We start from the raw sequence: 22,911 nt of genomic DNA, 5'->3' as shown, positions 1-22,911 counted from the left end.
TTATCCTAACTTTTTTTACCTAAATTGTCATCCTGCCTTTTTTTTGCAAAGTGTCTCATCCTGCCTTTTTGTTTTACTCAAAACTCCTGTACTGCCTGTTTTTTTCAAATTCCATCCTAGCCCCCCCCCATAAAAATCAAATGGTAGCTCCCTTACAGAGAAATGCGAATATATTGTCCGTCAACAGTGTCTGCCCTATTTCAATATAAATGTGATACGTGCGGCATCACAATCATTTCAGAGAAATTTCAAAAAGGCGCAAAGTCAATAGAGAAGATCAGAAAACCTCCAAAAATAAATAAAATACGAACTGATGAAATGAGAATATATTAACCTTCAACAGTGTCTGCCCTATTTCAATATAAATGTGATACGTTTAGACGATGAGCTCTTCGTGTAGTTTAACTACGTATACAGGTAAAAATACAGGTATTCTTGAATTTTATACAATTATTTAATATCCTCTTTTTGTATATCAATTTAACACATGGAGCATGATCATTATGAAGTGGATCGAGTTGTAGTATGGGATAAAATTAATAAAAAAGGTCACGTCCATACTTGTAATTATGTTTGTACGGTTTTGGAGCCAGTGTTATCCGTCCACCTCTACTTTAAAAGTACATGTTCAAGGATTTAAGGTTTATGTACCCTTCTGCAGCCATTTTTGTACGAATTTTTCAAACCTCAATTGTATCAAAACTAAAGATATAATAAATAATAGAGATAGGCCATTTAGTACATATCCCAAGGGGAAGCTTGATGCAAAGCATTATTTTTTACTCTTTCATTGCATTTGATAGAAAAAGAGGACTTTGTGGCAAATATTAAATCAACATTTTTATAGAAAATCCACAGCCTTTAATACAGAGATTTTTGTTATAAAATTTGAAACATAAATTACTCACTTGATTTTCTATGATGTGCTAGTTTTTATTTTTTACAAAAAGTTCTAAGTAACCTGTAAATTCCAAAACACCTCGTGCTGAGTCACTAAAGTCGAGCGCACCCTAAAAGGTGTACTTGATTTTGGCCATATTTATACTTGTCTTAACCAATAACTACATTTATAAACTTGTTTTTAGGAAATCAATGCTAGCACTGCATGCAATAATCCTATATCTATCAGTCATCAAATTGCCAAATATGAGAGTACAAGGATAAAGGCTGTGGATTTTCTATAAAAATCTGGATTTATTTGCCACAAAGTCCTCTTTTTCTATTAAATGCAATGGAACATTAAAAAATAATGCTTTGCATCAAGTTTCCCCTTGGAATATGTACAAAATGGCCTATCTCTATTATTCATTATATCTGTAGTTTTGATACAATTGAAGTTTGAAAAGTTCGTACGAAAATGGCTACAGAAGGGTACATAAACCTTAAGGTTCATTTGGACCCTTTGCCTAAAATGGATGCATTTGCACATTAAAATTTACTCTTCGAGTACAGAAAAACCGGTGCATCTGGAAAAGTTTTAAAGCACAGCATGCCCTAGATGAATAAATTTCAAATGTGTTTAATGTTTAAAAAAGAAATAAAAACTTAAGTTAAATCACAAAAAAACTGAACTCCGTGTTAAAATTAAAAAAAAACACTCCCTAATCATATGGCAAAATCAAAATGTCAAACATATCAAACGAATTGATAACAACTGTCATATTCCTGACTTGCTTGGTACAGGCATTTTCGTATTTAGTAAATGATGGATTGAACCTGATTTTGTAGCTAGCTTATACCCGCACTGGTATAAAAATCGTATCAAATGCCATAGACATCAATGTGTGAACAAAATAAATCACGTTTGCTTAGTATTCTTTGGTATTGATCAGTATTACATTTTAAATGTTTTTAAGTTGATTACATACAATTTTTTTTAGAGTCCACTGAAATTGCTTACTCTAACATCTTTATTTTTTACTCTATTGGGCAGTTGTGTATTCTTAGGGGTGAGGGGGTTATCAATACTAATCTTATTCATAATTCATTGTAAATAATGTACTCCATATAGGACCTGTGATAAGCATACTGTATCTGTATTTGTCTCAGTTTCAATTTTAGAATAAGGAAATGTGGTATGATTTGATAATGAGACAACTACCCACATCTTCCCATAACCTGAGACAGTTTTGTTGCATCAACTTAAAAATTAGTTACAGATGGCTTATCTCATCAGTTCGATATAAAGCAGAACAGGAAAAAACCTTAGTCCAGACGTTGCACGTAATAGTACTAAGTATTCTAAACAAAAAAGACGGGAGGAAACGCAACAAGCTGGCCTTTATACAAAAAATGTGTACTAGTTCAGTTTTCGAGTATAGCAGTCGATAAGCTGTGGTCTTGGAAATAGGATCATAGGGTTACCAAGACATTATTTGACCGTATCGTGTAAATATTTTGATTTAATTTATTAAAACGCACAAACCTTAAATAAAGGCAACAGTAGTATACCGCTGTTCAAAACTCATAAATCCATGGACAAAAAACAAAATCGGGGTAACAAACTAAAACCGAGGGGAAACGCATTAAATATAAGAGGAGAACAACGACATAACACTAAAATGTAACACACATAGACAAAATCCCAGGAGAATAACAAATACAACATATATATAACATCAAAACCAAATACATGAATTTGGGATAGACAAGTACCGTGACACGTCTTATCGCAATGTGAATTTACACTAAAAAATAAGAGAAAACAAACGAAAAAATAAATGTAATACACACAGAAACGAACTATATTATAACAATGGCCATATTCCTGACTTGGTACAGGGCATTTTTAATAAAATTGATGATAAGCAAATGCAGTATACATGTATGTAAAATTAACAGATGTGGTACGATTGACAATGAGACAACTATCCACCAAAGTGACATGATTATTTAAAATGAAGTACAAAATATTACATGTATTATAAACTGTTTTGGATTTTTTTTTCAAAATCAAGTATATATCAAGTGGAATCAATAAAACCACAAGCTTAACTTTTAAAAGTTACTGGATTATGCCATGTAATGATGCATATTTAATTTGTCATCTACAAGTTGTTATTGGGATTCCATTTTCTATATGGTTTCATGGTTTCATATTTACAAAAAGGTTTAGTATAAGTGAGCCTTTGGTCCAGGATGAGGCTATGATATACAGAAGATAGAATATGAATAGTGAACAGTTTATTTTTCAAACCTATCAACTGTAAAATAGTGCAATATCTTAAATTCCTAATTTGGTTATTTTTGTAGTTATTACGCTCCTATTAACGTTTTTCCAACATCATAGAGTCATTTAATTCATATTACTTAATTTTGGTTAATTGGAAACACTGAGGAAACATAATAGATAGAAATGATTTTCGGGGTTAGTCCATATTTTTTGAGAGGAGACAGTCGGATTCAATATCCACTAAGAGTCATTGTAATAAAATTCAAAAATTTAAAACAGAAGGTAGAATAACAAAGATACCGAACTTCAAGGGAAATTCCTTTATAAATTGACAAAATAAAACATCAATCGAACGGAAAACAACTGTTATGTTCCTAGCTTGGAACAGGCATTTCTTTTTTGTAGAAAACGGTGGACTAAACTTTGTTTTATAGCTAGCTCTTTTGTACTGATTTATTTAGATCAATTCATCTATACAGTGAACACAGTGAAAAGACAGTAAATGGTTTTTGTGGTTACTTTATTAATTTCTATTATTAGTGGAAGATATTAGCAAGCAAAATGGATTGTGCAAATGATGATACAAGCATAAACATTAGCACAAAGCATCATTATTATATACTATTTAAGATGGCTGTTTTTTTTAGTTTGAAAATACTGATTTTTCTGGAAAACCTTTACTGTGATTTGCATGCAATACAGGGCACACTGGTATAAATCGTAGTTCATCTCATTACTCTAAAACACGACAATTTAGGTGCAATAATAAGGTATTCGATGGATAAGGCGAAAAATGTGCTTAATCCCGGAGAAGATCAATTGTAACGGCAGATCAGCCACTTTTGACGATGACTAAGCAAATTCAGCGGGATTGGCCCAATTTGTACGGAGAAGATGAGTTTATCGTCATGTTTGGTGGATTGCACATTGAAATCACGTGTTATAAAATTATGGGTGATATAATACGTGATACTGGATGGACATGTGCCCTCACTGAAGCCGATATTGCAACACCTACACTGCATGAAATGATGCATTTATTAGAAAATTATATCCATATAAAAGCTAATATATATTTAAAATTTCAAAATTTATCATTAGTATAATCCATTTGAAAATATCTTATTTACACCGTATTTACTTTAAGTTTAATATAACCAATAAACTTTTAAGAATAAACCCAATTTACATATACTTTTAAAGTTGTATAAATCTAAAATTTATTTTCTTTTAAATTACAGTAAACCTATTTAAATGAAAAATTTAAATTAGGGAAAATTTAAGTAAATTTAATAAAATTAGAAATTTAAAGCAGAACAAATGTCTTTATTTTTCTGATTTAAACCATTTACTGTGAATTAAATTTAAAGTTTACAAATGCAATAATTAAAATAAACTTTTTATATACTAAATTAAATATTGTTAAATTTTCGTAAATTTGAAAATTATTCATATGTAATTGCCATTAAATTTAATATTTAATATCAATTTATTACCCGCAATAAACTGTTCCAAATGTTCTAAGTAACTTCTTTCTTCCTTTTTTTTGTTTGTTTGTTTGTTTGTTCGTTTTTGGTTTTTTTTCGATTGTTGTAAGCATTAAAAAGGGGAAAGGGTGTGTGCAAATATGTTGATAGTTTGATGATTTACAAATCTACAAGATTCACAATTAACAAGAGTGTTTGTATTTTTATAAAGATGGTTAGGTGAGACTTGGGCCATAACCTTATGCACAAATTTGCTGTACCATATGGCTGTAAAAGTTTCAAGCTTCAGGTGTATCTTGACTTGCTACATGCCTTTATGTCATTTATCGTTTTTTGTTCCGTAATGAGGTAAAAAGAAAAAAAAAGAACTGCATTTTGCTTCTAATATTCTAAACGCTAAAAAACGTTACAAAGGACACCGGCACTTTGACTCAGCAAAAGGTAATTCGATCAATCAGTAATCAGAAGACTCTGGACTATGAATCTTAGAAAAGACTGCCCTGAAAATATTTTCACACCAAACAATTAGAATCACGAAATTGCAACGATAAACACAAAAATCGAGCAGCACACCTATATCATATTCCCGATACTCAAGAAGTACATTTTGCAATATAAAACTCTGAAATTATATGTTTCTTATTTACACAAGAAGCCCCGGGAAACAAGTTATTTACAAGTATAAATAATAAAGTAAATACATTTTATGTGGTCATATTCTTTATTATGCACATTCAAATAGCTACATGTTTGAAGAAGTGTTACATATTCGGCATCACATTCTGATCAAACCTTATTTTGATAAATAAAAATCTAGACAAACTGAAAACGTGTTCTGTATACTTCTATATTTATTTTTTACATTAAATTTAGGATTTCTTTTTTTCGAGAAGTCAGCGTATTGATGACATGTACATATATGTTCATTATTCGCCATACCCTGTTCCTCGTGAGAAGGGGCATCCAGGATAAGCAAATCTATTTATAAAAACCACAAAAATAAATGTAAAGAATTTTGTGAATTGATTATTAGTTTTAGTGGACAAAAATAATAAGACAAAACAAATGAATAACAAATCACAATCAATGACATACACATGCTACATTTCATTTAAAAATAAATGTACATTATTGAAAAAATAAGCGAACAAAAGTTTACAAAAAATAAACAATTGTGTACAAAAGTGAAAATATGTTTGTGTGCGGCGCGTGCGTGTCAATACGCCGCTTCCCTATCCCACCAAGCATATCAAATGGTTTTAAGTTAAAGGAGAATGACCCGTGTTTCTTTACATGTTTAGCTGAAACTGAATATAAACACAATTTAACAAAATAAAACGAGACGGCAACATAAGTTCAAATTCGTCGTAATAAGTTAAACAAGACCATATATGTATGCCAAAATGTTTATTAGTACATGTACATGTATCTGAAATGACTGATGGTCAAAACTCCATATCACCTTAGCCAAACATCCACTCCAGTCCCTTTGGGCTTTTTGGGACACGGTCTATCTGATGGCTCCCCGACTGTTCTTTTGGATTTTAATCTCTTCCCCTGAGCGTTTAACGTACGATCGTATTTTCTATCCAAACGCTGTATCAGCTGTTTAAACTCCGTCGACACCCACGACAGAGGACGTGTAACGAAGATAGAATCGTCCTCAGAATTGGAATCTTCTGAGGACATGGTTTCAATCTCCAATGCTTTCATGAACCTTTCCTCCTTCTTTGGATCAATTTTTCTTTCTTTTAGGGTTCTTCTTCGGTTGATAAGTTTCTGAAAAAAGACACATATGTACAGTATACCTTAAATGTTAAACTCAAAAGATGGTGAAATAAAAATTTAAATAAATACCACATGATGTATAATTTGGATTATTTCCCTTGCATTACTATCAACAAACGAAATTGAAATCGCTATAAATAACGAATAATTAAGTATTGGTACATTTACCTTGTACAGTTGTTTTCGTATATAGCATAGGCGTATCATGGGGGTCCCTTAACTCGGATTAAAAAATACAGTGGGATTTTAGGGTAAAATGGGTCCGCCCTCTTTAACAGATTTTAAAAAAGGCGTTCTCCTTTTATTCCGAAAAATCCGGACCCGTCTCTGAATAAGCGAATTGTTAAAATGGTAATTTTCTAATTTACAAAAAAATATATACAGATGAAAACCATGAATTAACCATAATATACGGAAAAGTTACATGAACCTTCAAATCTCTTAATCAAACTGCCTACAACAAATTGATTACGTTTAATTCATTTGAACTCATCAAAAGCATCAAACATCTCCTTACTGTTATATAAGTTTCAATGTGTCTTTAATCAATCTTTATTGAAATTCCTATCTTAAGAATAATTATCACCGATGTTTATTCCTAATCCAGATGACTAAAACTGTCTCAAGTGTTAATTTCATAGAAATTGATCCAATATCCAACCATTTAGGTGCGAATCATATCTCTGGCCTTACATTGATACTGTGCTATGTACGCAATGTTTCGGGTTATTTCGGAAATGTTTTTATTCCAGGGAAACCTTCATCAGAGACCACCCCTATTGTTTTTGTTTTGATTTGTTTTGATTTGTTTATTTTTTATTTTTGATTTATTTCTTTTTTATTACTATTTTACTTTAATTTTTTTTTTTTTTTTAAATTCTAAATATTTTAAACCGTTTCTGAATTGTGTTTTTAATAATTCCACTTTTTGATTTGTTTTTTGTTTTTCTTAACTTTTTCAACCAATGTTGAATTAATTAATTAAGCGTTTCAGAGTACGAATTTGTCCTCAGAAGAATATCATTTTACATGTGTTGTTTACATGATGGTCATTAATTAGTTCCGCACAGTTAAATGTTTAGTAGGAACTGTGAGGTTTAGATAAATTGTTTTATAGTTCGTTTAACTAATTCACCAATGTTTCTGTTTCTTTTGAAACCTATTGATAGGTTTTTATGGAATTTAGCACCTATTGTAGAATACATTTTAATAAGATGCCAGTATTTCCTGAATACTTTTTGAAGTTTTTCTGCTTGAGGATGATAATTTGTAATGAATGATACATTGTATTTATTTTCAACTTTGTTCTTTTTCTTTTAAAATTTAATTTGCCTGTCTTGGAATTTGATTTTTGATAGAATTTGGTCTACCAATTTCCGTTTATATCCTCTTATTAAAAGTTTTTCAATAAAGAGATTTTTTCTGGTTTGAAATTCACTTTCATTGTTGGTGTTTCTAAGTATGCGAATGCCTTCGCCTTTAATAAAAGATTTAAAGTTTGAGATGGGATGGTTTGAGTTTTTATGAAGATATTGGAATTTTTTCAGTTTTCTTTGTAAAACATTTCAGGTCTAAAACACCAGTATTTTTGAAGCGTTCGCCCGTGAAGATTTCTAGGTCTAGAAATTTTATGGACTGTTTATTGCATTCGTAAGTGAACTTTAGCAGGTCATGTTGTTTATTTGCATTTTCAAACATAAAGTCAATTTCAGACTCTTTTGCTTTCACCATTAGAAGTCCATCATCTCTCATTCTTTTATGAAAAATTATTTTTTCAGAGATTGGAGAGTTTTTAAGGATTGAGTTTATGTGATTGTAAATAGCAATGTCACATATTTCAGGGGAAGCTGTTGCTCCCATTGATGCTCCAATGATTTGGCGATATGACTTTCCATGAAAGGTAAATTCATTATTGGAAAGGATGAGTTTTGTTATTTCAATCAAAAAATTGTTGGTAGGTTTTGTTATAGAATATTCAATTTTGTCATGTTCATCAAGCGCTTTTTGTAATGCTTCTGTGATTTCTTCAAATCTGAGATTGGTATATAGTGATGTTATATCATATGTAACAAGTAGTACATTATTATCAAATGTACAGTTTTTAATATTTCTGATTAAGTCACCTGTATCAGATATGTATGTTTTTTGTGTTTTCACTAAGGGAAGCAAGAAATAATCTAAGTATCTCCCTAACCTTTCAAGTGGTCCATTACACTGTGATATTATTGGTCTACCAGGGACATTTATAGTTTTTATTTGATTGTTCTCGTTTTCAATGTTTTGTAAAACTTCACGGTCTAGTTTGTGAATTTTAGGGAGGAAGTATGCAAAAGGTGTTTTTATATAATTTTGTTCATTTTTAATGTATTTGAAAGATATTTCATCAATACAGTTTTCTTCTTTCATTTTGTAGATTATTTCATATATCTTTTTCTGAGTGTTTTTAAGATTTATATCTTGGATTTGTTCATAATGTATGTTATCATTCAATTGTTTTTCACCTTCTTCTAGGTAGTCAGAAAGATTTTGAATGACTGTTACATTGTTTTTATCTGCTTTATGAATGATGATATTTTCATCGTGTTTTAGATTCTTCAGACAATTCCTTTCTTGTAGTGAAAGGTTAAATTCAGTTTTAGGGACATATTTAGATAATTCCATTTTGGTATAGAAAATATATCTTTCAATAGGGTTGTCGGCAAATGCCGGCACCGAAAATTTTGATTTCTCCTTGAAAGGATGAATTTTACTGTGTATATTTCGATTTTCAAGGAAAAAGTATGAGAGTCTCAAATTTCTTTCCGTTTTTTTTTAAATCTATCATTATTTGTTTTGTGGATGTTTTTGTTGTTGGAACAAAGTTTAGTCCTTTAGCAAGAACTAATGTTTCTGGTTGTGATAATGTTTTAGAGGATAGGTTCAGCACAAATTGTTTTGCAATTTTAAGCTTGATTTCTTTTTTATGTAGTTTTATTTTATTTTTAACTGCTTTGAATTTTTCAATGTTTTTATACTTTTTCTTGTTTTTATTAAGTCTTCTATGTTTTCCCATGCTTTTCTTTTTGCATTGGTAATAATTTTATTTTGTAGTATTTCATATACTTAAATATGATTCTGTATCACTATTCTCATTGGATGTTTTTAATTGTGTAATGACCACAAGGGGTGTGTCCTTCTTCATTATTGTTTGGTCAGTATCTATAATTGCTATCTAGATCAATCGTGGATACGCAGTAGGCAATAAATAAACAAACCTAGGGATAAAATATTCCCAGATTTATTGGTTTACTGTCATTAATTTGCAATATATCAACAATCCAAGTAAAAGCAAAAGTAGAGTTTAGGTATTTTAGTAATCATTTGATAAAAGACAAAAGTTTGATATAGATTCTATATGGTTTAATTAGTAATGATTACCGATTTATCTCACATGAAATAATTATGAAATTTGTAATTACTGTTCGTTTTAATCCATATGGATAGGAATGAGATATTTCCTTGTTTATTCATAATTACTTTTCACTATATGCATGTAATCCGTTATTTGTGTTTGGCTAACAGTTTGGCTAGTTCATTCAATACTTTTTCATTTCCATTCTTCTTTGTTTCTGGATTCCTTCTGCTAGGAGTATTCTTTCTGGTTTCATATTTTAAGCTTTTTGAATAGTTTCTTAAGCGTTTTTCGAACTCATCATTTATTTCCCTAGACTTTCTATTTTACATATTTCTTGCGTCACCACTTTTTTCCGTAGTTACTCCAATGGATTCTATTGTTTCAGTATATGTATCACTTAGCATCACATTCAGTTTATTAATATGTTCGTTCAGCACTTGTATTATAGAATCCTGAAGATTGTCTATTGCAGGTTTCAATGTTTTGTTGATGTCTGCGTTGACCTCATTGTTGGTCTTCGGTCCTACGTTTCCATTGAAATGCACGGATATTATTCCAGATTTAATGGAGTGTTTCTTTTGGAACTCCAACAAAGTTTTCATTGTCAAAAGAGGATATCTTCTCTTACTGAGTTCTGTAATAGTTTGCACTCCCTCCTCAGCGATTTCGATTTCATCTTTAAGTTTTTGACTGTTTGGGATTTGACTGCAAGGTATGGTGAAGTCATCGTTTAAATCCAGATTTTCATCAGAGTACAGATTTTCTGTGGAAATACTAAAATCCATATTTTCAGCCATGGTGTCTTGCTTTGTGTTGGTTATACTTGAACTAGTGAAGTTTACAAAAGTTTTAAGCTTTAAAATTTGCAGCAACCTTAAATAGTGTCCTTGACCATTGTTATTTAGATGGGCGTGGTTTAGTATTACACATGATTTAATTGGTTAAGTCTATAAATGACTTTTGACCAGTTTTTTTTAATTTTCAATATGGTTTTAATGTTAAGTGTTTTAATTTCAATTAAAATAATTAAAATAATTATTAGGTTTTATTTTAGGATTTGTATTTTGTTTTTGATTTTGAGGATGAATTTTGATGTTTAAATTTAATTTTTCAATATTTGTTTGTATGTAGCACAGTATCAAGCTCAGAGATACAATTTTTAGCAGCCACAAACAGGGACCATGATCACAAGTGATCAGATGCACGGATGAGATCAATAAGATAAGATCTAGACATAATTTCATAGAAATTGATCCAATATCCACCCATTTAGGTGCGAATCATATCTCTGGCCTTTATAATTATAAACCAAATAAAACCAAAAACATGACGAAAGAAGAAACGCAATGTCTACGTACTTTACGACACATTGAAACAATAACTATCCACAAAGCGGATAAAAACAACATAACAGTAGTTCAAAATAAAAAAGACTACGCCAATGAGGGTGAACGTAAATTAAACGACGGAATACACTATATTGAAATACTAGAAATCAACATAAAAAATACCATGAATAAAATTAATGAAATTGTGTACAACATGAACAAAGACAATTACTTAGACGAAATAACATTTAAATACATCAAATACGAAAACCAATATATAACAACACCCTTTGCCTACTTTCTGCCTAAAATCCATAAACTGGATAACGAAATACTGAAAAATATTTATAAACAACAAACTGAAATTAAAATACAAGTACCAGCAAGGCCAATCATTTCACAATGCAACGGTCCTTTAGAAAGAATCGGGCGGTATTTGGATTTCTTCCTATTACCAATAGTTAAAACACAAACTACATACATATCTGATACAGGTAGCTTTATACGTCTTCTCGAAAAATCAAAGATAGAAACTGATACTTTACTGGTGACTTATGATATCACATCCCTTTACACAAATCTAAGATTTAGCGAAATTATTGCCGCTCTAAACAGTGTTACGGGGATATATGAAAACCTAGAATATGACATAATAAAACCCAGTTTTGACTATTTACTACAAATAACAAACTTAATTCTCCTTAATAACGAATTTACCTTCAACAAAAAATGTTATAGGCAAATTATAGGAGCTAGCCAAGGCCATGTAGCAAGTCCTCAAATCTCAGATATAGCTATATACCAACATATAAATAAAATTCTAAACATCTTTCCACACAAAAACAAAATATTATTTCATAAACGTATGAAAGGTGATGGATATATTTTATTTCAAGGTACTACGGAAGAAGTTAAACTTCTTTTCGAAATAGCAAACACAAACCACAACCTACTGCAATTTACTTATGAAATTGACAGACAAAGCTTGAAATTTCTAGACTTAGAAACGTATAAAGGACAGAGATTTCAAAAAGAAAATATCTTAGATATTAAATGTTTCACAAAACCAACTGAAAAATTCCAATATCTACACCAAAATTCTAACCACGTTAAAAGTTATTTTAAATCCTTTATTAAAGGTGAAGGAATACGAATTCTTAGAAATACCTCTGATCCTGACAATTTTAATGAAAGAATAAACTTATTTACAGAAAAATTAATACAAAGAGGTTACAAAATCGCTTTTGTAAATAAAATATTAAGAAATATTTCCCATACAGAAAGATTAAACAAATAAACAAACAAAGAAACAAGCATAAACAAAAACACAGATAACTATAATATATCTTTCATAACACAATACCACGCTAATGCGGAAAATTTACAAACCATTATAAGAAAACATTGGCATTTAATTCAAGACAACCCACAGTTCAAAAATCTCTTTGATAAAAAACCTACAATAGCATTCAAAAGAAACAGGAACATTGGGGAAATCGTTAAGAAACACTTGAAATAAATCAATGTCTCCCAATAGAAATTAATTAGACAGTTACACTAAAACCAAAAGAAGGTGCGTTGACAATGAAAAATGCATATTGAAACGTATCTTAAACTAAATCTAATAACCAAAACCAGTTATCCATACGCTGATAAAACGAACAATAATAAATAAAAGGTACAATAATAAATAAAATGTACAAAATAATAAACAAACAAACATTTAGAAAATAAAAATAAAACGGACGACCTCTGAAGAGAGTTACCTGGAATATAATTCCGAAAGAACTCGAAACATTGTACACGTAGCACGTAATCAATGTAAGGTCGGAAATGTGATCCATACTATAAACGGGTGGATATTGGATCAATATACCTATAATTTTTCGCAAACTCAAGCTTCAAAAAAGGGTCAGCGATCAATACTTTTTTATAATTTTGAAATTATAAAATTTGGTGAAATATGGAAAACTCTTACACAGACCAATACCTTCCTCACAGATTACCAGCAGGTTATTTCTGATTAAGTGTCTGATGTAGTATTTATTTTGTTGCGGTTAAAACCACATTATATTCCGCATTATTTTGAAATTTGCACCCAATTGACATCACAAATAGACTGTCTATAAGCTTTGTTTTAGGAGGTAATGACAATGTAGCGCATATTAAATCATTATAATAGGTATAGGTCTCCATTTTGGTATATAAATGTCTGGAAATATACATGGGTATATATCATGTTAACACAAAAAAGAATGTATCTATATACATGTATGTTTCTGTACGGCTTCGTTATTGCTTGGTTATCCATCCGTAACATACCACATCGTCATAGTTGTATGCATATTTGTGTAAACTATGTTTGTATTTTAACCCGTCTGGGTAATGCGACCTCATAACTAGACCTTACGGAAACGCGAACTATGTTGTACAAACGCGTAATATGAATTACGAAAGAGTCAGGAGCAAATACAACCGGAATACAGAAAAATCCCGTTTACTTCGTGAATATTCAAAAAATTGCGCTTAAAACAGCTCTCACTTTTTTTTTATTGTGTCCTTGTATACTGGTGTGCGGCAAATTTTGTTAAATTTATAAAGAATTATCCATCCATTCTTAAACTTGTATTAAATATGAAGAGGAAGACAGATTTCATATGTATTTTTTAAGCTTTACCAATGCAATGTTAGGGGAGATAACTTAATTTAAAAACAAATATTTTCCTCTGAAACAGATATTGTTGACAAAAAGAGTATCCCATTATAAATATTACCAAAGTAAAACGATATTTACGAAATACCTGAAACAGTACACTGTTGAGGGAAAAATAGTATATATATGATTATTATAAATATTATCAATTGTAATTTAAATGTCATAAATGTCAAAATATATTTAGTTTATTATAAGGGGGATAATCAAAACTGCTTGTTTAAAAAAAAAAAATCTATTTGTGTATTGCATTTTACATATGTAATTCAATAAATTTATTTGTTGAAACTTATCAGAACTGAATAATTTCTAAAAAAAAACCCCGATAAAAACAAACGATGAAATTAAGCAATTATTTAAGCTCTTGTCATTTGCTGTGTCAGTTTTGTATTTTCTGTTATTGAGAAAAATAACTAGAAATATCTATGGAAATCCGAGAACGACCTTTATCTTGGTTTAACTATACCCCTCATTGGTTGTCATTGTGAAAAGTTTTGGGATATTCAAAATTTGAATATTTCCTTACGTAAGTTGTTGATATATTTGCAACGAGACTTTCTATTTTTCAGTTTGGACAATTTTAATAAGCCAGATTGTAATGTTGTCTTTTTCTTCTTCTTAATAACGCTCGGTTTTACTTTATACAACATGTATTCTTCAGTATTGAAGCCTTGTTGACACAAAGAAGAAGAAGGAGAAGTAGTCCTGTGTAATAAAACAAGATATAAACACGTTACGAAAACTGGCATTAAATTTCAAATTTATTGAAAAAAATACATTCGTATAATTTTGTTACTTAATCCAATTTAAATTCAATTAAATTGTCTTATATTAGTAGTTTTGTTAAAATATAAACCTATCTGTAAACTAAAAGTTTAATGAGGATAAACTAGATTTAAATCTCTTAAATAACAAATTTAAATTGGTATTATTTTTCAAATAATTAACAAATTTAATAACCCGTATATCGGAATTAAACTCAAGAAAATTTGAAATTTAACAAAAGCATTAAATTTTCATAAATTACTTAAATAATTCTTCGTAAACCAGAAGTTAAATTTAAAACTAGAAATTTAATATGAGAATAAATTTTGTAAACGTATCATTTCATGCAGTGCTAGAACGGCAGATTCCTTTTATTCATGTTCAAAAGTAAATAGGACTAGACACACGCGTCAGATAACTGCATGTGTTTAGCTTGAATGGTTAATGTTGGCTTCGGAAAGCTTAAGGCAGAAAATTTAATTATGTCATGACCCTGTGACGTTCAATGATTTCATAGACTGGTGTAAGGAAATAGTCATCCCGACCACAGTTTACATCCTGGCATTCAATTATAGATTAAGAACTTCTTGTGCTTTTGGTAGTATGCTCATTTCATGAGTCAGATTTCGTACTTTACAAAGCATGATACTGTATCTTTTTAGGTCTTGATCGTGTAAATTAAGCTCGATCGTTACCGATCCAGATCCGAGATATGGCATCCATTTCCGAAAACAACACTCACAGGTGGCAATGTAATTTGAAAATGATAATTTCGCTGTACGCAAGACCAGCAGAATTGATCAGGCGCAAAAACAGAATAATGCAATTATGAAGGGCGATGTTCGTGCCATAGGTGTAATCAAAGATCCCTTTTAGACAAATGTATGGTAGCTTGACCAGAAGTCAGTAGACTAGATGAAAAGATGAACGAGACAATGAAGACTACTCGAAAAATCAAAAGGATTTCTTTAAAAGTGATGAACTAGTTAGGAAATCCATTTCTAGAAGAGTCGTCAGATTTGTAAAAAAATACTCTATTAAGGAAATTGTTTGTTTAGAAGCAGGTAAGATATGTTTATGTTACAGGCATTTTCTAAATTTAGGCATTTTGTAAAGTGACTGAATTTTCAAGCAATTTATAAAATGCCTAACCTTCACAGGCATTATACAAAATGACTAAAAATATCTAGTCATTTTGTAAAACAAAATTCCACAAATTGCCTGTTCAGTTTCAATTTGTAGAAGAATAATATCATTGAGATGGATACGACAAAAGTGGAAAAAACCCAATATCTGGCAAAGAAAATAACCAATGCAATGGTTCGGTAGAATTAATTTAATTTCCAAAAAACAACTGGGAAGGTTTGTATTTCATATGACGTGTTCTTTTCATTGAAACTATATGTACGTATTCCAGATAGTTAATCTTATTATTTTGTAAAAAATAATAGGACAAAGTGTTCATTCAATAGAACAAACTTTCCAAACGATTTTTTTTTAGAAAGTCCAGGTTCAAAACCGTGAGGTGAAGCATGAAACAGAGAAAAAAAGGTTTGCTTATAATTGACTGCTTGTTTGCTTTCAATAGCAAATATTTCATGCGTTTTTAAGATGAGAATGATTTGGTTATAATTCATATGGGTATTTTCTGCAGTGGATTTTTCTGGATAAAGGACATGAATTACGACTGCCGCAATGTTTGGCATGATTATGAAAATTGTTGTAAAAAGTAATTTTAGGTAGTACTGAGACAGATAAATAGTATTTAAGAATTGCAGAACTCGCAAAATTGGGTGGAACAAATTGTGGTTAGGTTTAGGAAGAAATAAAGACTTTTGATGTATAACATTTGCTGTTAACAAGGCACGATGTGAACTGTTTGCCGTTGTGATGCAATTCAGCCTAAAAGAGGTTCTTTTCCGGAGCCCATCAAAAGAGAAGCATATCAAGGAGGACATGTTTGGGCTCAGCCTGATTCATGTATTCATCTGGTACATGTACCAAGTCATGAACACTGGGGTTGTATGAAAGAAAACATCAACAACAGTTGGAAACGGAAATGGACTTATTTGGCTGCCGTTGCATCCTTGTGTCAGGAACTTTTGAAATGCGGACGCACAAAATCCAACTGTGTTGGTTACTGTAAATGCCACCGTTCTGGCCTTCCTTGTATGGGTTTTTGTATTGTCAGATAATTAAAAGATAAGCAACCTGTGTTTCTAACCAAACTAGGCATTTTAACCTAACAAAGAAAGTGATATCATGATATCATTTGTTAAATTAATGAAATTATAAAAAAGCAAAAAAAACCAAAACATTTTCAACGTTTTTGCCGCCATTTTTAATAGAACCGGAGGTCACTCTTTTTCTTCATTTATGTGTTGTTTTGTCATACTTCAGGAACTGTAATCTACGTTTTATCAAACTTACATTGGATTATACCTATAACACAGCTTTCAAGAATTAACGAAATGTAGCCAACTTGATATGACGCCATTTCCAAAATGAGCAGTGACCATCTTGAAAAATGGATTTTTTGTATGGCCAGCAGCTGATTTTTTCAATTATCATTGAGTCAACCTTCATTCCAAATTTCATGCTTGTATCACGATTTGCACAATTATTTCCATGATATCTCCCACTACATATATCTTCCGTTTTTTTATAATTTAATAAGGGAAGAAAAATTCTTCCAACAGTGAGTTGAACTTTATATTGACTATATAGGATGTAAATAAAGACAACAGTAGTATAACGCTGTTCAAATCCACTTACTATTCTGTTAGCAGAAAGCCCAAGCAACAATTTCGATTTAAACGTTATAATAACGCATTGAATATGTAATTTAAAAGCTGTTCAAACAACGAAAGAAACACATATTGTTATTTTAATCAGCTTCTTTTGAAATGTTTAAGTTTTTATTTTTATTCAGATGATTCGATCTTTATTTTTAATTAGTGTGTTTTGCATACTAGATCAATTACGAATGTATCAGAAACTTCAATTGGTCTTATTTAAATATTCTATAACTGGGTAACTTGATCATAACAAGACTTAGTATTTAAACTTTGGTTGGTACAAACTTTTATATTGTTTCCAAATTATCATACGGTTGGCCATAGTAAACAGATTGAATACGGACGTGTAAAATGAAATTAGCAACAAGTTTTCTGGTGGCTTTCACTTTTGTTTTAGGTAAGATTCTTGATATTTAGAAAATAAGTGACATGTTTAATTTAACACGTGTTCAGAAAAAACACAATATATTTATTTCAAAAACTATTAATAAAAGTGAAATACTACAAATCGTTTCTAGCAGCTAGTTTGGTTCAATTTTGTAAAAAAAAAAGCTGAGAATAATCTCTGATTAAAAATTAATTTCCAAGTGAATATTTAGATCTCATTGAATCCGTATTTGTGTGACCTTCAATTCAACCCCCTAGCAGGAGATTGGTAACCCATATATATTATATACAGCTATCAAAAGAGAAATAATGTCAAACTTGAAAGTGAAGCAATAATGAACAATTTGGTTGGCTGATTCGACCAACAAGAACTGATTTTTATACAGGTTAAAACGATGATGAACATACTTTTTAATCGTCTGAAATCAAATTGATCCAAAACCAAATTGCGCATGGTCGTTTTCTAATTTTTGTTTCTATTTCAAATATGTATGTATCGGGTTATGTGACCGTCGGCTCTCTTTGCTTTACCTTTTCAATGACAATTTTTTTGTACACCAGACGTTCATTATGTCTTCAAAAGACTAACCAGTACGCTCGAATAAAAAAGGTTTAAAAGGCCAAATAAATTTCGAGATTGGACAACATTCATGACCAATTGCAAAGAATCAGTCCGATTTAAGGAGACAACCCAATGTGAATACAAATCGTTATACTAACTTCACTCCATTTGGGGTCACTTGATAATTAGAAGTCTGCGATAAGCCGCACACTTAAGAGATTTTACACCCGCTGTTATTTTAATGGTAACCTTCATACAGTTCTTGCCTAATATAAAGGAATATCTGTCATTTGATCAAAATCTATTTGCAATTTTTCGTGAGCTGTCGATTTCAACAGTACAAACCTAAGAGTAACAGTACATTTCCTCGGGTTTAGTGAACCAAATATACATATGATGGATGTGCACAGAAACATATTTTATCTTCAGATTGGCCTTCTAGATTCATTCTTTTTGTTAATAGTTTATTTTGTTTTTCGTACCAATCTGAAAAGTTAAGCCTTAAAAGTTTTTGTTTATGTGGTGCTGTAAAATCACTACCCCGGGTTAAGTTAAGATTAGTTTTAGCAGACTTAAATATGTTTAACCCCACCATTTAAATGTGTCTGTCTTAAGTAAGCAGTCTGAAAGTCGGTGGTCTGTTATATTTTGCTTTGATTATTTCGACATTTGACATGTCGTGGTCTTACATTGTTTACTGTTAGATGAGGATTAAGCTTACTTATAAAAGCATATCTTATAGTCATTAATAGTTGCTTTCCGAACCACACCCTTTGGTCTCTGGTGACAAGTTGCCTCATTGCCAATCTTACCACGCCTTCTTTATTTGTTAATTTATATATTACCCCGGCTTTCAATATTGAGTATGTCAGAAGTAAAATCACAACGATACCGAACACCGGGGAAAAAACAAAACGGGAAGTACATAATCAAATGGCAAAATCAAAAGCTCAAACGATTGGATACCAATACTTAATCTAAAAATTCTAATTATTTAATGTTTTTAGTGGCATGTCACCCCTTGGAAGAAATATGGATCAAAACCACGAACAGTGGAGATGTTGATGCAATCAGAACACAGAATGTTTATGATTATTATACCAGTCTGTCAAGCTACCATATATTTCCTGCTCAAAACAGATCCTTTAAGTTTAACGTAAAAGCATGTTATGCCGCCTCTATTCTCCTGTCTGCTGCAGTTGACTTGAATTCTCCCGACTTCTACGAAATATGTCTGGGTGGTGGATATGAATACGCTTACACATTTTTTCGTCGGAAGTACAATACTGGTGAAACTCTAGGGCCATATACTCCAGGAATAATAAATTGTGGAGAGCACGTGAACTTTATACTAAGTTGGACAATAGCCGGAAGAATCACTCTAACAAAAGATTCAGACAATGGAACTGAAGCTGTGATAGATTGGACTGATGCTACACCCTTCTCAATACAAGGAGTGGGAGTTATGACGTCATGGGGAGCCGATGGAATATGGATTCTGGAACACATTCGTAAGTAGAAATTTGATTAAGTATGTATAAATGCAGATATGGTTTGATTATGGCCAGAAAGATAAATATTTGTTGATTTTTCTTCTTTGTATTAAGTATACAATATATCATTGGGGGTCGATGAATAGTTACTACAAATGAAAGCATCTTAAAGTAGGTTTTCAAAGTTATCATTATGTAAGGAATACTATAGCTAATGCTATATTAAACCTGTCACTATGTCCTTCCTCATCAAGGCCAGCAATTTATGTAATTTTGATATCTTAAATGACTTGCTGGCACATTTTTTCTGTTTACTTTTAAGTATATTGTATTTACCCTCGCTCCAACGGAGGAGATACATTATTTTCACCCCTGTATGTCCGTTATATTATCAGTTATACGAGGTGCCTGTCGCATCTTTCTCATCGACTTCAAATCAGAGCTTCCTGACATTTGGGATCAAATTCAATGTCAGCAGTCTAGTCTGTGAGAGGCATTTTCAGATTCATTACTTGTGAACTTCTTGTTTACCAAATATTTATATTTTCGATTACATTATGACCACTTATGAAATAATCCTAAAACATTTCTAGGGAAAATGAATAGTAGCTTCATAAAATTTGTTATCGGGCTTCATGTGGACATGCTTAATTGTTTTTCATTGCTTTTAAAATTCATGCTTACAGACATTTGTTTTATCAGGAGTGAGTAAGAGCTTATAATTCATTTCAGTTATATATATTTTATTGCTATAAAGTATAACAAAATAGATCAAACACAATTTATCACAACTTAGATAGTCCTCTCCAACTATGAGTTATAATTCATAGAATTAAAGACATTAAATAGTTGAATGTGTACGGAAATCCAGAATAATTACACAGTTTCCTAAATAAATAATATTCAGCCCTACGTCACCATGCGTATTTACCGAACGAGGTTCAATTCACCATTTTTTCCGAAAATGTCCTGTACCAGGTCAGGAGAATTGCCATTGTTATATTATATTTCGTTTCGGTGTGCGTTACATTTTAGTGTTTTGTTTCTGTTGTGTCGTAGTTCTCTTATATTTGAAGTGTTTCCCTTGGGTTTAGTTTGTAACCCGTATTGATAATTCAATTTCGTATTTTTCTCAATCGATTTATGAATTTCGAACAGCGGTATACTACTGTGGCCTTTATTTACCAACATATTGAACGGTAAAAGTAATCCCCAAGTGCTTGTTATGAGATATTATAACAGTTTTGAAGTTGTCTAGACGAAATAAAACTATATGGGCTTTGTCAGCCGTTTGTGAGGTACATTACTGAATTTATATGGTTCAAAAATATTAAACCAGTTATTTGATTAAGTCAATTTATTTAAGATATATTCGTCTAATAACTCTATATTCTTACCAGAATATAAAAAAATTCTACCAGAATTTAAAAAGGAATTATCATACTAAAACAATCTACAGAGAGACGTTGAATTTTCTTTTATTTTCATCTCTTCGTTATCCTCTTGAATGGTATTGTGTATAAAAGGTAAGTATCTAATATGTGTTTAGGCAGTGAAAAACGTGTGTTCATTACTTCCTCAACGAAAAACGAAATTGATGAAATGAATTTCATTGCGTCAAAAATAACAATGACATAGTTTTGTTTTAAACAACATAAATATACCTATTCATGTAGTGTAGAAGTTTTTTATATGAACATTAATATTTACAATTTGTATTTACTACTGGTGTTACACCGACGATTCTACAAGCAATCGTATCCTTGCAATCATATTATAAACTTTCAGGAATGAAAAAATATATAGTTAGTTTAAACATCACACAAATAATTAAATGAAATAAGTAATTAAGAGACATGTGATATGATTGTATATGATACAACTATCCATTAGAGAGCAAATGACGTGACAGTAAGCAACTATATGTTACCGTGTTTTTATGATTGATTTTTAACACCAATTTAAAATACCTATTTCATGGTGGTATTTTTTTTTGTGGTGAAGGAAGTATTGAAGATTATTTTTCACTTTGATAAGCAACTAGTCTAAATATCACATGTAAAGATACGAATACTGACAGGAAATATGTGGCCATATCCCTTGTGAAGATCCCCAATGACATATTTTATTTTTTTATTATTTTAGCTGTGTTTACTGGATACTACTGTGGCAAGCCTGGAACATATGGCAATATGGCAGTGTTGAATATTGTAATGCAGCCGTCCAGAATACGATGCATCTCGGAATGTGCAAATAATGATGCTTGTTTTGGAGTCAATTTCAATGCTAATAAAAGCAAATGTCAACTCATTGCTGGACATCAGCTTATCGTCAAATCAATTGCCCAAGACTGGAACTTTTATATAAAATGCTTAGCAGGAAACAACATGTGCTTAGCTTGTTCAGATGTTTAGATGGTAAATGGTTCAAATTTAATAAATTTGCATTTGTTGACATATTGATTTTCGATTAACGCAACTAAGTAGGTTACTAGATTGTTTTAAAAATAATTCACTCACATTAAAAAATTGATTCCACAAACAAAATTTAAAATCAATTTAACTGCAGTTTAAATAAATTGCTGAAGTTTTGTATGCAATCAATTTAATCACCAATAACACATTTTCTTTCACACAAACATAGTTTCATAACAACTATAATTGTAAGTTGACGACCGTCATTTATATTTTATATCTAGACGTGAATATATTATAACAAGAATTAGGGCAAGATTAATAAAATATTTCAACTTATTAATAATGGCTTTGAACAAAGCATACATTTTTATAGAATTATATAATGTATACCATTTTAAAAAAGTGAACAGAAAAAGATCGACTCTTGAATAATTTTATATATTTATTCAATGTTCAAACCGTTTTTTTAACATTTTGTTGTTTTGGTTTGTGAACTAAATAAATAAGTAGTTTTATTTATTGAATTTACTGTGAATTAAGAGATAACTGTATTGTATTTTAAGATTGGCCTTCGTAAACCATAGATTTTACTGTCGCAAATTGAGTC

At 30.8% G+C, this 22,911-nt stretch overlaps 1 protein-coding gene across 1 annotated transcript; it reads left to right on the top strand.

The window, feature by feature from the left end:
• The first annotated feature begins 17,796 nt into the window (after window positions 1-17,796).
• On the top strand, window positions 17,797-22,343 carry LOC139526444 (uncharacterized). The gene is made up of 3 exons (XM_071321592.1): window positions 17,797-17,842; window positions 19,402-19,905; window positions 22,033-22,343. Exons 1-3 carry the CDS (start codon window positions 17,797-17,799, stop codon window positions 22,299-22,301), a joined length of 819 nt encoding a protein of 272 aa, XP_071177693.1. The 3' UTR covers window positions 22,302-22,343.
• Window positions 22,344-22,911: the final 568 nt, after the last annotated feature.

Source organism: Mytilus edulis, chromosome 6 (assembly GCF_963676685.1).
Source record: "Mytilus edulis chromosome 6, xbMytEdul2.2, whole genome shotgun sequence".
Classification (NCBI taxonomy): domain Eukaryota; kingdom Metazoa; phylum Mollusca; class Bivalvia; order Mytilida; family Mytilidae; genus Mytilus; species Mytilus edulis.
The sequence above is the reverse complement of the archived record's forward strand: the minus strand, read 5'-3'. Positions and strand labels throughout refer to the sequence as shown.

Bases quoted from the DNA above. Each gene is read 5' to 3' on its own strand.
- LOC139526444 (XM_071321592.1), top strand. From the start codon at position 17,797: ATGAAATTAGCAACAAGTTTTCTGGTGGCTTTCACTTTTGTTTTAG. The intron at 17,843-19,401 runs GTAAGATTCTTG...TAATGTTTTTAG, and splicing joins GGCTTTCACTTTTGTTTTAG to TGGCATGTCACCCCTTGGAA. The intron at 19,906-22,032 runs GTAAGTAGAAAT...TTATTATTTTAG, and splicing joins ATGGATTCTGGAACACATTC to CTGTGTTTACTGGATACTAC.